The 15,842-nt window shown below is 46.4% G+C and overlaps 1 protein-coding gene across 6 annotated transcripts in view; it reads left to right on the top strand.

Moving 5' to 3' along the window:
* The first annotated feature begins 1,414 nt into the window (after positions 1-1,414).
* Positions 1,415-15,842, top strand: part of LOC142032143 (putative E3 ubiquitin-protein ligase HERC3) — a 50,117-nt gene continuing 35,689 nt past the window's right edge. For 4 of the 6 annotated variants that reach the window (XR_012650758.1, XR_012650766.1, XM_075030376.1 and 1 more), the window contains exons 1-2: positions 1,415-1,532; positions 6,506-6,763. Coding sequence is in view for 4 of the 6 variants with exons in the window: in XM_075030376.1 (XP_074886477.1) it covers positions 6,538-6,763 (226 nt within the window). In the remaining 2 variants the exon portion in view is untranslated. Of the gene's footprint in view, positions 1,533-1,639; positions 1,770-3,640; positions 5,414-6,505; positions 6,764-15,842 lie in introns of those variants that run through there. The other 2 variants (XM_075030384.1, XM_075030393.1) reach the window with 2 other exon arrangements.

A 15,842-nucleotide genomic window follows, 5' to 3' on the forward strand; every position in this document is an offset into this window, starting at 1 on the left:
ACTGGTTAAGTAAAAGCTATTATGCCACAGGTGTAATTTTACACTAGAGAGTAGCTCTTTTTACACTAAACATGCACGATCCATGCAAATACAGGTGAATTTTTAGCTGATAAGTGACATGCTGCATGCTAAGCATGCAAACACTCCAAACTGCCACAGATACAACGTAAGGGAGGTGAATACTGTGGGCACTGGACTTGCTTTAGGCACCAGAATCTTCCCCCCACCCTAAGCCCTTGCAAACATCTCTGTGTGGTTTGCTGAAATATTGACTGTCATTTTGATGGTCTGAGAGGGATCCAGCTTGTGCATTGCTCTTGTGGCGTGCAGTCTTCTTCTAATGGATGGCGTTAAAATCAGAAAATGAGTACTTGGGAGTAACGTAACTGCTTGCTCATTGGCCTCTTTTTTCCCCTCCTTCTCTCTACCACCAGAGATGTATCCTTTGACCACAAATATCTTCCTAAGGTTGAAACTTTATACAAAACGTTTGAGTTCCTAAGCAAACAAGCCCGTAGGGTGCCTAAAGGCCATGTAAAATGCAAATGAAAAAAAGGGAGAGGGGAACAGAACAGACTGTTGTTGTTAGTAAGTGCTATTTCATGCTTAACAAAACCAAGAGTCATTTGATACAGTGGAAAGCTGGCTTTCCCTTGAGACCTGCATTTAGAATAGCTTAAATTCTAGACTATTTGCATATGCTTAACTTTGTCCATGGATTTCTACTGTCTTCAGTGCAGCTACTGACCTGCTTCGCCTGCAAGGCCTGCCAAATCTCTGCAGTCACAACCCTCGGCCGCAGTTTGCAGCATGAGCTGGTTATCCATAGCGCTCGCTTTGCCTCAGCTCCCGCGGCACTTCACCGCCGGCGGGAAGGTGGGCATGCCGGATGACCCCCAAGGAGCTCTGACCCCGAGCAGTGCCCCGGCTTCAGGGAAAAGAGATTCCCTGCACACACCTTCCTGGGGGACGAGGCAGAAACGGCAGCACAGCGTCCCCGAGGAAGCGCCGTCGCCCCCATCCCCAGAGCAGGCTACAATCGCTGCCAGTCGCCCGCAGGCCGGGCGGGGGTGCCCGGAGAGCCGGCGGGTTCCCTCCTCACCGCTGCTCCAGCAGGCCGGCCAGGCAAACCCTCAGCATCGGGAGCCGGGCCCGGCCCGGCCTGAGCGAGCCACGGGCAGCCGGCCGCGGAGGGCCTGAAGCCGCCCCTCACGCTGCCTCGGGCCCGGCCCGCCGCCGGCCGGTGCCGTGGGCTGTTCGGGCGGTACGTGCCCCCCGCACCCGCCCCACAGGCCCAGGGAAAGCGCCGAGGCCGGGGGGGGGTGGGGTGGGTAACACACGACACGGATAACACGCAGGACAAGGGGAACCACACCACCGACCGCCGGCGGCGACGCACCGACTAACAGGAGCGCCCGCCCTACCCCGCACTTCCCATTGGCCGCCCTGCGCCGTCACTCCCGCCGGCGGCGGCAGTATCAGGGGGCTGGACTTCCTCGTTGCCGTGGCGGCAGCGGCGGGGCCGGCGACAGGTGAGGGGTGGCCAGCAGCAGCAGCAGCCGCAGCCGCCGCCGGGGAAGGGAGGGCTGGGGCGGGGGGTCGACGGCAGCTGCTTGCCCCGGGCCCCCTGCTCGGCGCGGTCAGAGCTCCGCCGGGCCGGGCCAGGCCCGAGACCGGACCCGTCGTGCTGGGGTCGGGCCTGGCCTGGCCCGGTGATGCATTGCGCCGCGCCGGGGGAGGGAGAGCCCAGCTCCCCGTCGGGGCCGCCGGTAGGCTTGCTGCCGGCCCTGGTACCGAAACGGGGTGTGTAGGGAGACGGGGCTAAAGACAGCAGCGGCAGCGCGAGTGTGCGCGGAGCCCCGCCGCCGCTCCGCTCGCCGCCCTCCCCGGCGCAGGACGCGCGTCTCCGGGCGGGGCCTCCCCGGGCCGGTGCGGGGAGCCGGGGGCGGCGGCGGGGCTGCGGCAGGAGCCGGTCGGCGCTGCTGCTGAATCACCCAGCGCGGCTGGCTGTGGGCAGCGGGTTGCTGCCGTGGGGTGCCGGCGCGGAGGGGCGGGCAGCGGGTGCCTGAGGCCGCTGCTGTCGGTCCCTGACGCCGGGGGTCGGTGCGACCGCCGGGCCCCGCGGGAAGCGCTGGTCTGGGGGTAGGAAGCGCGGAAGCCGAGAAGCCTGGGCCTAGGGTGAAGGCAGGGAGGTGTTCTTGCTGGGATTGTAAAATGGGGATGGTGTGGGTCTTGTTTAATTTTATTGATTTTGGGTTTTTTGGGGGAGGGTTTTCTTTTTTTTTTTTTTTTTAGAATGTTTTCGGTGGCGGCACCTCTTGCTGCGGGCATGTGGTTATACAATGGAAATGCTTTGTTTCTGCTTTTAACTCATGCACTGTTACACCTCGCGTTCTCTTGCTCTATAGCCTGGTCTACGTTGGACATTGAGTTGGAGCAAAATGAAGGCAGAAGGAAGAAAGTGGGCTTGGAGGCTTAGTGTCAGAAAGAAGCAGTAAATTCATTATTGGGCAATGCTGATAAAAGGAGCACATTAGCTAGCTGAAATCTCACAAACAACAGGGAAGGAAAAAACTTGTTTATTCATGCCCTGCCAGTTGACACATCTCTTTGTTTAGAGAGCCTTCAGCCTTGAGTGTTGCTTGTTGCAAGCACAATATCTACTTACCTAACTTTCGCAGAAAGGGTGCAGTTGTGGTCGCAGCTATGGTTTTAGAATATGTTTGCGCGATTGTGTGAAGAGACTGTGTATGTCATGATAGTTATTAAAAAGAAAGAAAAAAAAGGCAATATAAAACATCCTGGAATGATCTTACATGTAGCATTATTATTTTACCAAACCACTGGGGTTGTCTTCTCACCAAAGGATATATACTTAGTATGTCAGCTGAGCCTTATTGTAGCAGAGGGTGGATCTTCTACCCACAATAGTTTTCTTCAAAATATGCCCCACAGTGTGAGGCTTTCCTGTCTCTAGCTGTGCTGTATACATCCTTTGCTGATTTGATGGTGAATTATTCCTGGAATGTTAGGGTTTGAGGATGTTGTGTTATATCCTCCCCTGTTTGTTTGGGTTTTTTTTTGTTATGTATGGGGAGTCTCTGCAAATGACCATCTTTACTGCATTGCATCTGTTCTTATCTCTAAAACGTGAATACCAAGCTGGCTGTGCGAAGAACAGGAATAAGTGATGTGGTTGGGTACTGCAGCTCTTGCGCTCTTTGCAATCCAATTTTTAAAAGGGGCTGGGAACTTTAATGCCCTAACTGATGCATTTAAAGAAAAACACCTTCCCTAAGGGTTTGTCCTCTGAAGATAAAAATTTGACTTTTTTAAGGTGTATTGAGCTGAGTGCTAGGAATAACTAGTCACCTTTTAAATTTCAGTTAAGTGAATATAAACTGTATCTATATTTTTTTATATATATGTGTGTGTGTATGTGCAGTCACATGTCTGTGTTAGTGCCTGCCCACACTAGAAACTTTTTATATAATTGTTTTAGTATAAGGAGGGTATGCAGCTTCTAGAGGTAGTTTGCAGTGTAACATGCATTTTTAATTCCTCCACTAATGTCAGAGAAGAGTAACTGCCTTAACCAGATTGGAAACGGAGCATGAAATTGTCATTTGAAGCCTTGTTATGTTTCAGGACACAGCTCCTACTTGTACACATGATGTATTAAGACTTGCAGCAGCTTTTCGGGGTGGGGGTGGGAACCAAACATCAAACCAGTTGTGGTTTAAAAGATGTGCTATGTCTTCAAAATAAGTAAATTAAAAATGTGGCTCACCAGGCCATTGGAATATATGTTTAGCTGTGCCTGTACGCTCAGATGGAAAGTGGCTATGTTGGTTTTCACTCTTGAGTGGGAAGTGCTGTTCTGTCCCCTTGGAACAGGGCTGTACAGGGATTTCTCAGCAAAATGTTTGGAGGATGGGAGGTGGGATTCAAGGGAGGTGCTTTAAAAAGACTAACCAGAAATCTAGTTGAGACCAGATTTTCTAAACGGTCTGGCACGGGCTCATTGTCAGTCATAGGGATTGTTAAACTTCAGGGTGCTTCAGAAAATCTGGTCACTAGCATGGATGAGGGTTGAACTCTTCTGAAATATCACCCGAGTGTGCATGTGAGTTACTGGGAGTCTGAACTCTTCTTGTTTTAAATAGTGCCTTACCTGGAGGAAAAACCATCTCTTAGCAATCACTTTGCATCCCCCTGCCCATTACAGCAACTTCTTGTGTGGAATATGAATGCAAGGAAAGTAATTAAAGTATTTTTAGCATTTTAAATGAAATTAGTGCTAGGAAAGATGACTGTAGTCTATGGGGAGCAGACTGTTCAGGAACCCTTTTAGAAAGATATCCCAAATTAATATTTAGCTCATGTTGTACAATGTCATTGTAGTTCAAGTTGTATAGTGGGGAAATCTTTTCAGCTGAGAGGCAACATCCACTTACGCTAGCAGGGAATGTGATCTTTGGATCTTCAGGTTTGCTGCTATTGTGCTGCTTATATCTTCGTAACAAGGTAATACCCCAGGCTGAGAGAAATGGCAGTCCCAGATTTCTGCTGTTTCAGATGTCAGGTTTGAAATGATCCCCTGCCTTAGTGTTGCCACCTTCAGGGTGTTGCTTATGCTGGTTTTTTTTGAGACAGAGCACGAAGTTCACTAAATATAGCAGTTGTGTCATTTAAAGCACATGCACGCACTTCAATTTTACTGTGTCCCACGGCATTCCTATTCTTAGCATAGGAAATAGTGTGGCTAGTGTAGAGGGCATCTTCCATTGGGCTTTTGTGCTGAGGGCAGTCAAGTACAGAGTGTACATGGTGACTGATTTAACAACTGGACAGAGCCTTGTAACCTGCTTTTTCCTCTGGGTGCTTTGGAGCTGGCCAGTGATAAGCATATGTGTGGATGTGAGTGAACGGAGTTATGCTATAAAGGAGCAAAGGCTGTTAGAGATAAATGGGATTCATAGCATGCTTTAGAGCACCTAATAAGAGATTGTAGTAAACAGTTTGTGGTAGGAAATTGCACCACTGGTGAGCTACAACTGGAAAATCCAATCCTCTCCCTCCCCCATCCAGCTCAGCCCTGCCTCAGTGGAAGGGGCCACACCTGATTGTGTGACCACAGCTGACAGGCAAGGATAGTGGGGTACGAGATGAACACCTGTTGCATAGGGCTTAGATTAGGAAAGGCTTTATTGCTAATACCTAGAGCTTGAATTAGCACCAGGCTTTGGAAACAAACTGAATACATGTGTTTCCTATCTGCTCAGAGTGGGAGAAGGAATCTCGTTTCCTTGCGGAATCTCTGGTGCTTCAAGGGTTACCTTTAGCTTTTCAGTGCTGTGCTGAGGTAGTAAGTGCTGCTGCTGTAAATTGCCTTGGCTTAAAGTTTGGCATGGTGAGTCATAAGACTTGATGTCTTGGATATTTCATTTTCTTCTCTTCTTTCCTCTTCTCTTGACAAAAAAGCTTTAATTGGTTTCTGGTTCAAGCACAGGAGTTCTCAATGTCTTACTAGTATAGCGTGTTTAACAAATAACCCAAACCTATTGAGATTAGGAGTGACAAGGGACTAAAATCTTTCACATGCTTCTTCTGGAATGAGAGCTGCTTCCATCCCCCAAGCTTTTATGTGTTAGCATCCTGTTGTCATTATCAAGTTCAGGCTGAGTAATTCCTTGGGCCTCTGATATTGCTGTGGGTTTTTTTTTCCCTTCCCATGTTACCCCACTCTCTGAAATCCTTGACTTTCACTGAGCACAGCACAAAAGATAACACCCGACTGCTGGCGGGTTGCATCAGTGTTATCTGCCCATTGCTGCTGGGGCCAAGCTGTCAGTATGCTGCTCCATGTGAACTGCTGTGTCTTGGGGAAATTCTTGCTGCAGTGTAGGGATGCATGCATGTGTATGTGCATGTACTTGGGTTGCAAGAATGTGTTCAGTTGAGCAAAATACTTCTTAATCTGGATTTATCAGAAATAATACTGTTCTGCATTGGCCGGTACACCACAAATACCTATGCCAGTCTGTTCAGAACTAGTTTGACCACCTTTGAGATAATTTTTAAAGATTTCTTTAAGCAGTAGTCCCAAATATGACACTATAACTGTAAAAGTTCAGATTTGGACCCATTAGTCTTAAAAAAAAAAAAGCATTACAGTTGGTTGGCAGAGTTTGGTTTTCAAAGCAGGGTGGTCTTGCTGAAATAAAAGCTCAGGTCTGCTGGTTTTCAGAACGCTTCTACCACGTTAAAGATGGAGATGGCCAAGGCACAAAGGTGCTGACTCGGTACCTGAGCTATCTCAATTCCTCTTTGTCTGTGTAATGGTGGAAATCTCTTTTTACCATCAGTCCACAAGCCTGACAGTCATGCAGGAAATGCCTTTTTTTGGTTGTTTCCACCTCCTGCTCTGAGCAGCTTATCTCTGTAGGATCACTTGGTGAGTACTTGCTTCACTTGCACTCCTTCCCCTGTTTCTCTTGCCCAGGAAGGATACATGACTTGCTGAAAAGAGAGAAAATGCTATGCTGGGGATACTCGTCTTTTGGACAACCTGGGATAGGTAGCAACCTCCAGGTCATCATTCCTGAGCCACAAGTGTATGGATTCATTCATGACAGAAATGTCAAAGAGGTGGCATGTGGAGGAAACCACTCGGTGTTCCTGTTGGAAGATGGGGAAGTGTATACCTGTGGCTTGAACACCAAAGGCCAACTGGGGCATGACTGTGAAGGAAGCAAGCCAGGTAAGTCAGTTTTTTATATGCACTTCAAACTGTCTTGAGGCTTGATCATGGAAGCTGCTTTGTGTTGATTGCTCAGGAGCTGGAACAGCTAACAGCTGAATATCATGTGTAATAGCTGAATAATATTTGCTGGCTCTGGAAAGCTAAAGCTGAGCAGCATGGGTGGGGAGACAGGTCTGCATAGTTTGTCTGGGAAATGTATCAAAACAGAGGCAAGTGCAGATGGTCTCAGGGCAGATTTTGTTATTTGACATTATGTTGCCTTTTTATAAATGGGAAGAGAGGGCTGTGAGTCACAAGTGTCTTCTGCTTTGTCTTTCCAATTGTACTGCATCCTTCTGCCTACTCTTGTTCAGTTATTGGGAATTTTATCATTTACCTCAAAGAGAATAGATCTGTATTGAGTATAGTTGTGGAGAACAAACTTACTTTTGGCCAAGAGAGTCTATAAATCTTGTTTTCCCCCTCTTGGAAATACCTTGTGACTTGTGCCTTCTCCCCTCTGTGCTTTCTTAATCTAGAAGGTCATTGTAGCCTTGTGTTCCCCAGCCTCAGACTATGTTTTCTTCATTGTGTTCTAACAGGCAGAACATGTGTGTGCAGAACCACAGGCTGCTAATGCCTCTCCTTTCCAGGGTGAGGGAGTGGTTTAATCGTGTATTGTTATTCTGAGAAACCCTGTAGCCTTTCTTATGGGCTTTCTTTTGAATGTTGGCCTTCCAAATCACTTTCCATTAACTTCTTGGTTTTGACATGTGGTAAAGATACAGGTATTTCTGTTCTGTAATAAAATAAAAATCCTTCTGTGTGTAATTAGAGCAGTAAGACATCATGATTCCTCAAACTGCAGGCTACCCTCTGTAGGACTTGGGGCTTCTGTAGCATACCTTATTATTGCATGACAGAGATATGAGATGTGTACAAAATACCCAGTTTCCCATGTAGTATGTGTAAATCTGACCTGACTGATTCCACTACTCCTTTTTTCTGTCGGTGTGTCTCTTGTCTCTTTCTTTCAAACATGAGGTGATAGATGTGGGATGCTGGATGTCTGGGATGCTGGATTAGAGGAGTTGACCTTGAATCTGGCCTCTCTTGCTTTTCCTAAAAGTAGTTTCCAGATGATTACTAAAAGAGGTTGGGATTATCAGAAGTGCTTAAGTAGTCTCTGTGCACAACCACTGTTCATCTTCTGAGGACTTGTAAACCTAGGCCCTTGAATTAATGAGATGCTTAGTAAAAGGAAGCCAAGCCTGGTGAATATTCCACCTGACCTGATGAGGATAGTTTGTTCTGCAAGTCCCCTGATTAGCTGTGCGGCTTTAGTGCAGAGGCCCCAGAAGTTCAGTACTATTCCGAGTGCTGTTAAAGATGTATACTGGGAAGCATCTTTGCGCTAGCCTGCTCTTTGCCCATAAAATAAAGCAAGCATAAGATGATAATGAAAATGGAGGCTTCACAGCAAGTAGAAGGATCAGAGCTGGAAATTGAGTTCATGAATCCTGAATGCTGAAGTGTAGACTTCTAGAAACTAGGTAATCCTGCCTTCTGCTAGGGCTCTAGAAGAGGGACAGTCTGAGATTTGGAAATAGAAATAAAAAGTTCTTTGGGTTTGATCCCAAGTGCCCTTCTACCCTTTAAATTAAGGGACTGTTACCAAGATGTGACACCAACTTGCAGTTATGAAAAAGGTTCTGCAGTGCTGCTCTCTGAGGAGCTTGCAACCATCCTTGAGAAACCATATTTCTCTACTGACACCAGCACTACTGGCTGTGCCTGCAATGGGGTTTCTGCTGGCTGGGGCAGGTGGGAGGGGTGTGTTGTAAAGTAAGGAACAGCTGCTCTTCTTAGCTCATGGTGAACAGCTACAGCAGTCATTACAGTAACAGTAAACTGGTGGAGAGTCCCATCCAACATGCTGCTTTGTGTGGGTCTGCTTTGGCTTGCAGCAATGGGAACTGAATTTTGTAGTTCTCCTTTGCAAATAGGAATAAGAAGAACCAAGGCCTCCTCTTTTACCCCCACCTCCCCTGCATGGGATTAAGATGACCTTACACCTTCTGTATAGAAAGGTATGTCAAAGATCATCTTTCATATTCTGTTAGTTGTGGACCTATGAATAAAGCCATGTCTGGTAGGAAGTGAAGATATATGTGTGGGGCATAGGGTCCTGAGCTGTTAAAGCTAAAGATGATGGGGAGAAGGCTGCCAGCAGGTGTTTGAGGGAGAAAATGTGACAAATGCCTGGAACTGGGAGTCTTGCAGCTGCATCTCTTCACACTGCCCTGTCCAGCAGAGGCTGGGCTGAGGCCTCTTGGTTTTATTGCCTTGTGGCTTGACTCTGCCTAGCCTGTGAGGGCAGCTGAAAGTGGCGGACCTCTGCCCAGCTCTGGAAGTGAGCTGCTGCTTCTCCTGGGGAAGGCTGTGACACAAGACTGATTGTCCCCTCCAGGCAGCCTCTGGAGAGCCCCCTCTGGACTTCAGAAATGCTTACCGTGGCCTGTAGAGTGGCTTGGTTGTGGTTGAGAGTAACATCACGACATGAAAATAGGCAGGGGGTCTTGACCTTTTGAAGGATGTATAAAAATGCTGGATGACTTCAGAGGGGTGGAGTTATCTCCTTCCTGCTGCCCAGGTCTGTGCTTGTAAGAGGAAACTCCCTTTTACCGCTCTCACTTTTTTCTGTGTGTGTATGTGAGGCTTATGCTGCCAGCATGCTAAAAAGCTTTAATTAGTGTTTTCAGAATGTGTAATAATGTTGTTTATCCAGATGTGGTTATTTCCCAGGATGATGTCTGCTTGTGAATAAAATTCTGGGACTTTGCAATGCACTGAACATGGATCTAACCCTGTTCTCCTTGAAATGCTTGCAGGTTTTTCTAATGGCTTCCAGTGGGAGAAGAGTTGTTATATTTGCAGTGAGCGCTTTTGAAGACTTTTTTCCTCCCTTTCTTCCCTTACTATGTATTCCAGATAATTATTTTTTCTCTTGTTCTGCTGCCTATTTACATCTGTCTGTAGTAGTAGGATTCAATTTTGCTTCTCATTCATGCTACTCACAAAAATGTCAAACAGTGGCGTAGAAGTGTGTTTCAGTAATTCCTCTTAGAGGAGTCCTTTGGAGGGCACCTTTTGAAATGAAAGAAATTTGTTAATTAAAAAGCTATGTTTACTGTCATATCAGCTGAGCTTTGTGGATGTAATACAGAGACAGGATAGTGACTGTTGAAGTGATTCTTGTGCCTCTCCACTCTAGGGAACAGAAGTTATTGGGGGAGTACAAGTCACTGAGTCAATAGAGGTTTATTTTCTGGAAGTGCCCTTTCCTTGCTTTTTACACTGTGGTCATAAAATTCATATTTAAGATGAGATATTTATCCTAGCTAAAAGAACATTCCTTTTGACTAAAAGCTAACAGCCTGTGACCGTTTCCAACTCACCACTTCTGAGCTAGGGTAATATTCCCATTCCTATGGGCTCTACCAAGAGCCATCTCCCCACGTTGTCATGCTATTTACTGTTTCATTCCTTCTTTGAAAGGTGGTTAGCAAGCTACCTGAGGAGTCCATCCCTCTCAGGGATGGATACCTGGCTTGTAATATTGAAATGATTGTTTTTCCTCACCTTCCCCCCACCCCCAAAACAGTCTGTTGTGTGTGTCTCTGCAATCACTTGGCAGGAATGCAGAGCGGGAGACTCTTTCTCAGTGTTCTCACCACAACCATATTTAATAAAATAGGACATGACCTGTCCTAATTTTCACTTGTGTTGTTACGCACTTGGAGTCCCCAGAGCCTTAGTGATCTTAGTTGTGAAGTATTGAGCCCACTGCAGGTTTCCATGCATGGGTCCATAAGTGTCCAACTGTAGCACTGCTTGGCAGCCTGTGAGCTCTAAACAACCAGCAGCTGTGTGGGCTGTACACACCACCTAAGTTCAGCCAAGCATGTTTCTGTACTGGAAGCAGAAGGTCCAAAACTAAAGCTCCTGCTGGAGAGGGTCCCATCATCAAAAAGAAGAGTGATGAAGCCATTCTCATCTCCACAGGAAATCCCTTTGATTCATGAGCCCATCACTTTGCTATAAGCTTGCTGGCCAGGATGAACTGAGACTGGCCATTATCCAGAGCCGCTGAGCTCTTGAAACTGTTCACAAACTCACCAGCTTGCCCTTCTTCCAAAGCTGGTCTCTGCACACTGCCAAACATTCCAGGGAACAACATGAATCTGGCAAAATGATAAATGTGGGCAATACGGGAAGCTAGGGCATTCTTAACAGAGACTGTGTTTTGCTACCTGCAGGCGTGACTGAGCTAATTTTTTTCCCTGGGAAAGCAGTATTTGCCACAATAAGAATACATCTCATTTGTTGTGGAAATGTTACTGTGAGCTGCCCCTGAGCCATTGGAGCACCTTTGGGAGGTGACAGAAGATTCCAGTGACCAAAGATCAGCATCAGGAGCTGGAGGAGGCAGTAGTGCAACTGGAGAAAAAGCACGCTGAGGTATCGTGAGGCTGTGGCAAGGACTACATAGGGAGGGCTTCACACACTGGGATGCAGAGAGGACATCCAATGGGTTTAGAAATCCAGAGTGGTTGCTTCAGTCCCCACAGATTCCATCTTAAGTTTAATTTGGCAACACAAACCTGACCTTGCTCTATGTGCCATCCCAGGGGACTAATAAATGCCAGCTTGTTTTGAAAGGCTGCCCTGTATCACTGAAAGCCTTCAGTGACTGCACTGCTCACCCAAGAAGCAGAGTACAGTCTCACCTGGGCTTGCTGGATGACCACAGACAGAAAAAACATGCATGTCTTGGAGCTGATGATCTATGCCTTTAGAAATGTATGCATATGGCCTATCTTGCCGTAATATGTTCCTAAGACCCTGTCAGTCACAGCTTGCCTGTGAAGTCATGAAAAAATGTAAATGTGAAACAGTTTGGTTTACATGCTCACACACATATCTTTCCAGAGATGGAAAAAAGCCAGCCTTCCCATGGGGGCACAGACTGCCCAGGGAGTCCAACAAGGGTCCCAGTTCACTGTCAGGTTTGCCAAGCTGCCAAATGTACCATCTTCCTGCTAACATGGGTAGTATTATAAAAAAACATTTGACAATTACTTCTTTATTGACCTCCTACCCCTTCCTCACATCAAAATATGAGGAGTTTTAGTGGTTGGTGTACATTTGTTTTAATTTCCAGAGCATCACAACACCATTATTCATTCCTTGGAAAAGATGCAGCACTGCTTTGGGATGAAGAGTAAAGTTTATTCTTAGTATTGTCTTCAGTAACTGATGAATAAAACCAGTCAAATAGAGCTTAATAGGCACAATTATATACAAAGCTAAGCAGAACAAAACCCTGAAAGCAACAGGGAAGTGCTGAAGGAGTTATGTAATACAGTGTTTTAACATGTCATAAAACTTTCAAAAAACAAACCAAACTCCCCAATTTCCAAGAAGTACATGTTGACTGAGTCTTTTATTTCTGAAGCCATCAGCTGTCTCAAAACAGCAACAATGCTTGCAAGTAATTTATCGGTTCTTTGTATCTGGTGGAGTTCTGATTTTCATTGCTCTCTTCTGTCTGCTTTAGCTCATGGATCTCAACATAAACAGACATATCAAGGTTTGACTTCTTTTGGTCTTAACCTTGTTAGCTCTCTTCATAAAATACACATTGGACCAAAGAATGAGGTCCAGGCAAGAGGCCTTCAGGACAGCCCTTCTCTGAATGGTAACAGGCCTGGTTCCCAGGAGTGCTCTTGTGTTTTCTTGCCTGTCTGAGGTTCACAGGGACACTCCAGCAAAAGTTGAAGACAGGTGCTATATGTTTCTGTAACTCGGCTTTCTGACAGTGCATTTAGCTTGAAGGTTTGGAAATGGCAGTAAAGCTGGGCCAAGGATGAAACCCCTTGAAAAACTCACCTTCAGTCCATAGGTTTGCTATTTATAAAACAGGACTTATACTTTGTCCCCACAGTGTTGGGAAGCTCTACAAGATCTTCAGGGTCTGCAACTGCGGGAAGCACAAAGTGCTCAGTTATATGCCACTGATTAGAATGCACAGGCAATGAATGATTAATTAGCTTTCCTACTCCTAGTAAGTTTGTCAGAGAGTTGGTACACCTCTTTATGTATAGCTTCCAGCTGCTCGCAAGACAGGCAGTTGCTAGAGGACATGGCAGAATCCTTCAGCCATATGTGTGCCAGGATGTACACGAACAGCACCAGATGGCTTCTACTGTCTGAAAACGACATAGAGAAGCTATCAGCTCTGAGGCACCTTCAGTGGCAAAATCTGGATTTCTTCACTGGTGAGAAGAAGCTGTGGCTTGGAAGAGTTTCAAGTGATTTCAGTCTGCTTGGACACCTGGCCAAAACTCCTCATTGCCTCCCCAGCTTGACAATAAGCAACTCGGAGCATTTGCTCATCTTGGTTGTTGCTGTCTGCTGGGAAAGTGCTCACAGACTCCCTAAGACAGGTGTCTTACTAGCTTGCCTGGATAAGAAAGAGATAGTGGTAGAAACGTGGGAAGGGAGAAAAAACTGTTGGCAAGAAATTCCTCTGGGTTAAATGCTAGCAGCTGGCAAGTCTGAGGACAGATGAGCCAATTTCTTTGCATTGCCATGCTTGTTAACATAGTCGACATCCACACTGAGGATGCCTGAGCATTGTGCAACCAAGATCTAAAAATCAGAAGTGTGAGATACAACATTTTAATGCACAAGGCAGCTGAATATTTAATCAGACACCAATAGCAACCTAAACTTCACCCATATGGTCTTTCTGTTCTGTGCATACTGAAAAGCCTTAATTCTTACAGGAAGGGAGCTGAGTTCTCTCCTTTTGGAGATGAATTACGCCTACACATTAAGCTATCTAACAAGGTGACACTAACAGCATTAGCACTTACGGAAGCCTGATCTAACAGCGAAAAACGCCATGAAAAACCTCCTGCTGCCTTCAACGGGTACTATAAGAAAATGGGAAAAACACTATGGCCCAAACTTATCAGTCACCAGCATTTCATTAAACCACAGTACAAAAAGCAAGTAAACAACAACAGTGGATCACCAAACTCCCTGACAAGAGTTTTTATACCTTAAGTAGGAAACTTCAGCTGACTGCTGATTCCCCAGTCTCCACTGGCACATCCTGGAGATGTTTCTGCATGTGGACATCCTGGCTATATTTCTAGGCTGTGATGAGCTTCATGATTTCAGTCCTAATGAAGTCAGCTGAGCATTAAAACATGTCTCAGTGTTTTAATGAAACTGGAAAGAGGAAAAGATAAAAACAAAGTGCAGCAACTGAAATGCTTGCAATTGAATGTGTGCTGAGAGGGAAGTACACCCAAGATTTCTCCCTCCCCTTATGAAGGTTTCTCCTTATTTTGTCAGTATAACTTCAACAATGTCTTAGCTATTCAATGCTTTTACCACTATTAGCAGCATGAGTACACTCACCAACTTTTCCAGGAAACATCATCTCCAGTGGAAGTGTGATTCTGCCCCTTGGAAACTTCTGACTGGGGAAGGGAAAATCATGCTGTTTGTCAGGGCCTTTTTGCCTCTTCCTCTCTCCTTTAAAGCCCCCAAGAACGAGCCTCTGATTTCCGTCTGCACTTTTAACTCTGATCACCTAGGTGTCTCGTGCTCACAGCTGCCATGGACAACATCTGGAGTCTGGGACTGGGAGAAAGAAATCAGACTCTATAAACCACTTCAGCAAAATACAGACTTTCTGAAGGTATCAGGTGCTTTTGAAAACATGATCTAACCCAGCCAGCTAAAACTGCTCCCGTGGCTTCACTCACACCACCTCTGCAGGCTGTGGTTTGTCAGCAGTAACACCAGAGGACAGCTCACAGGGAGGAGCTGAGGAATGAAGGATGGTTTCAGGAACGCACCTTCGTGACCGCAGACAGTCTCTGCCATGGCCAGGCATGTGACACACACAACACGTAGGCAGTTGGAACTGCCCTGCCCGATACCAGCCCCACAATTTCACCACCACTACCCTCCTCCTCCTTGCCGAGCTTCTCTGAGAAGGCATTACATGCTTGTTGTGTCTTGCGTTCAGACTACATGAGACTACTGCACATGAGGGTGTGGGAAACTTTGTGCTCTGCACCTGCACAGCAACAGACTACAGGAGCAAACCCCATGGGGAGACCACATCCCTGCTGTAGACAGCTGCCCTCACTTTCTGCCTGCTCTTCTTACCCATGTATGGCAGCCCACCTTATTCTCAAACTTCTCTTGGTATCGGGCAAAAGCTTTGAAGTATGGAGCAAGCAAATGTTTATATCAGTATGTAACCTCTGACTTTTGACAATTGACATTTACTATGTCCATTGAGGAGGCTGGGTTTTACGAGTCCAATTCACCAATCTTGACGTCTTCCTTTCATGAACTTCATGAACTGCTGCTATGCTTGCAGCAGAAAGCAGAGTAGTACCAAGCATAGCCTGATCAGAGACTGATGACAGCAGCACTGAAGCTGATAAGGCTCTGATAATTTGGTTACAAAGGAGGAAATGTAACCACAGAGTAGACTTACTGAACAAAAAATAGAGGGGGGGAAGACGGTAAAGGACAGCGGACAGACCAAAGCAGGTGACATTCCCAGGAATGCTGTTGGTCACATGGGTGGGAACACTGTCTGTAGGTCAAGGCTGAGAACCTCCGAGTAACAGAGACAATGATTCTGCAGTCCCCCTTCATCCACAAACACTAGTGACACTTATCGACTTGACTGCTTCCTTGCACAACATGTACAGTACTGCTCATTAATTTATTTAGCATGGCTGCTTACAGGCTTAAATCTGAGAGAGGCTGGTTTAGTTATTAGCACTGCCTTCACTTTGTAAAGCTGCCTGTGGTTGTGTCAAGGCAGGAATGTAAGAGCAAGAAGTGAGAGGCCGCAGTGACACCCTAGGGTGTCACTTCGCATACGCTTTGCCAGCTACTCCCCCTCACAGGTGTGAAAGCAGACACCTACCCTGAGAGATCAACCTCCTTCCTCAGACATAGCCATAGAAAGCCTTTTACTTCCCCACATCGCTGC

This window comes from Buteo buteo, chromosome 1 (genome assembly GCF_964188355.1).
Source record: "Buteo buteo chromosome 1, bButBut1.hap1.1, whole genome shotgun sequence".
Classification (NCBI taxonomy): Eukaryota; Metazoa; Chordata; class Aves; order Accipitriformes; family Accipitridae; genus Buteo; species Buteo buteo.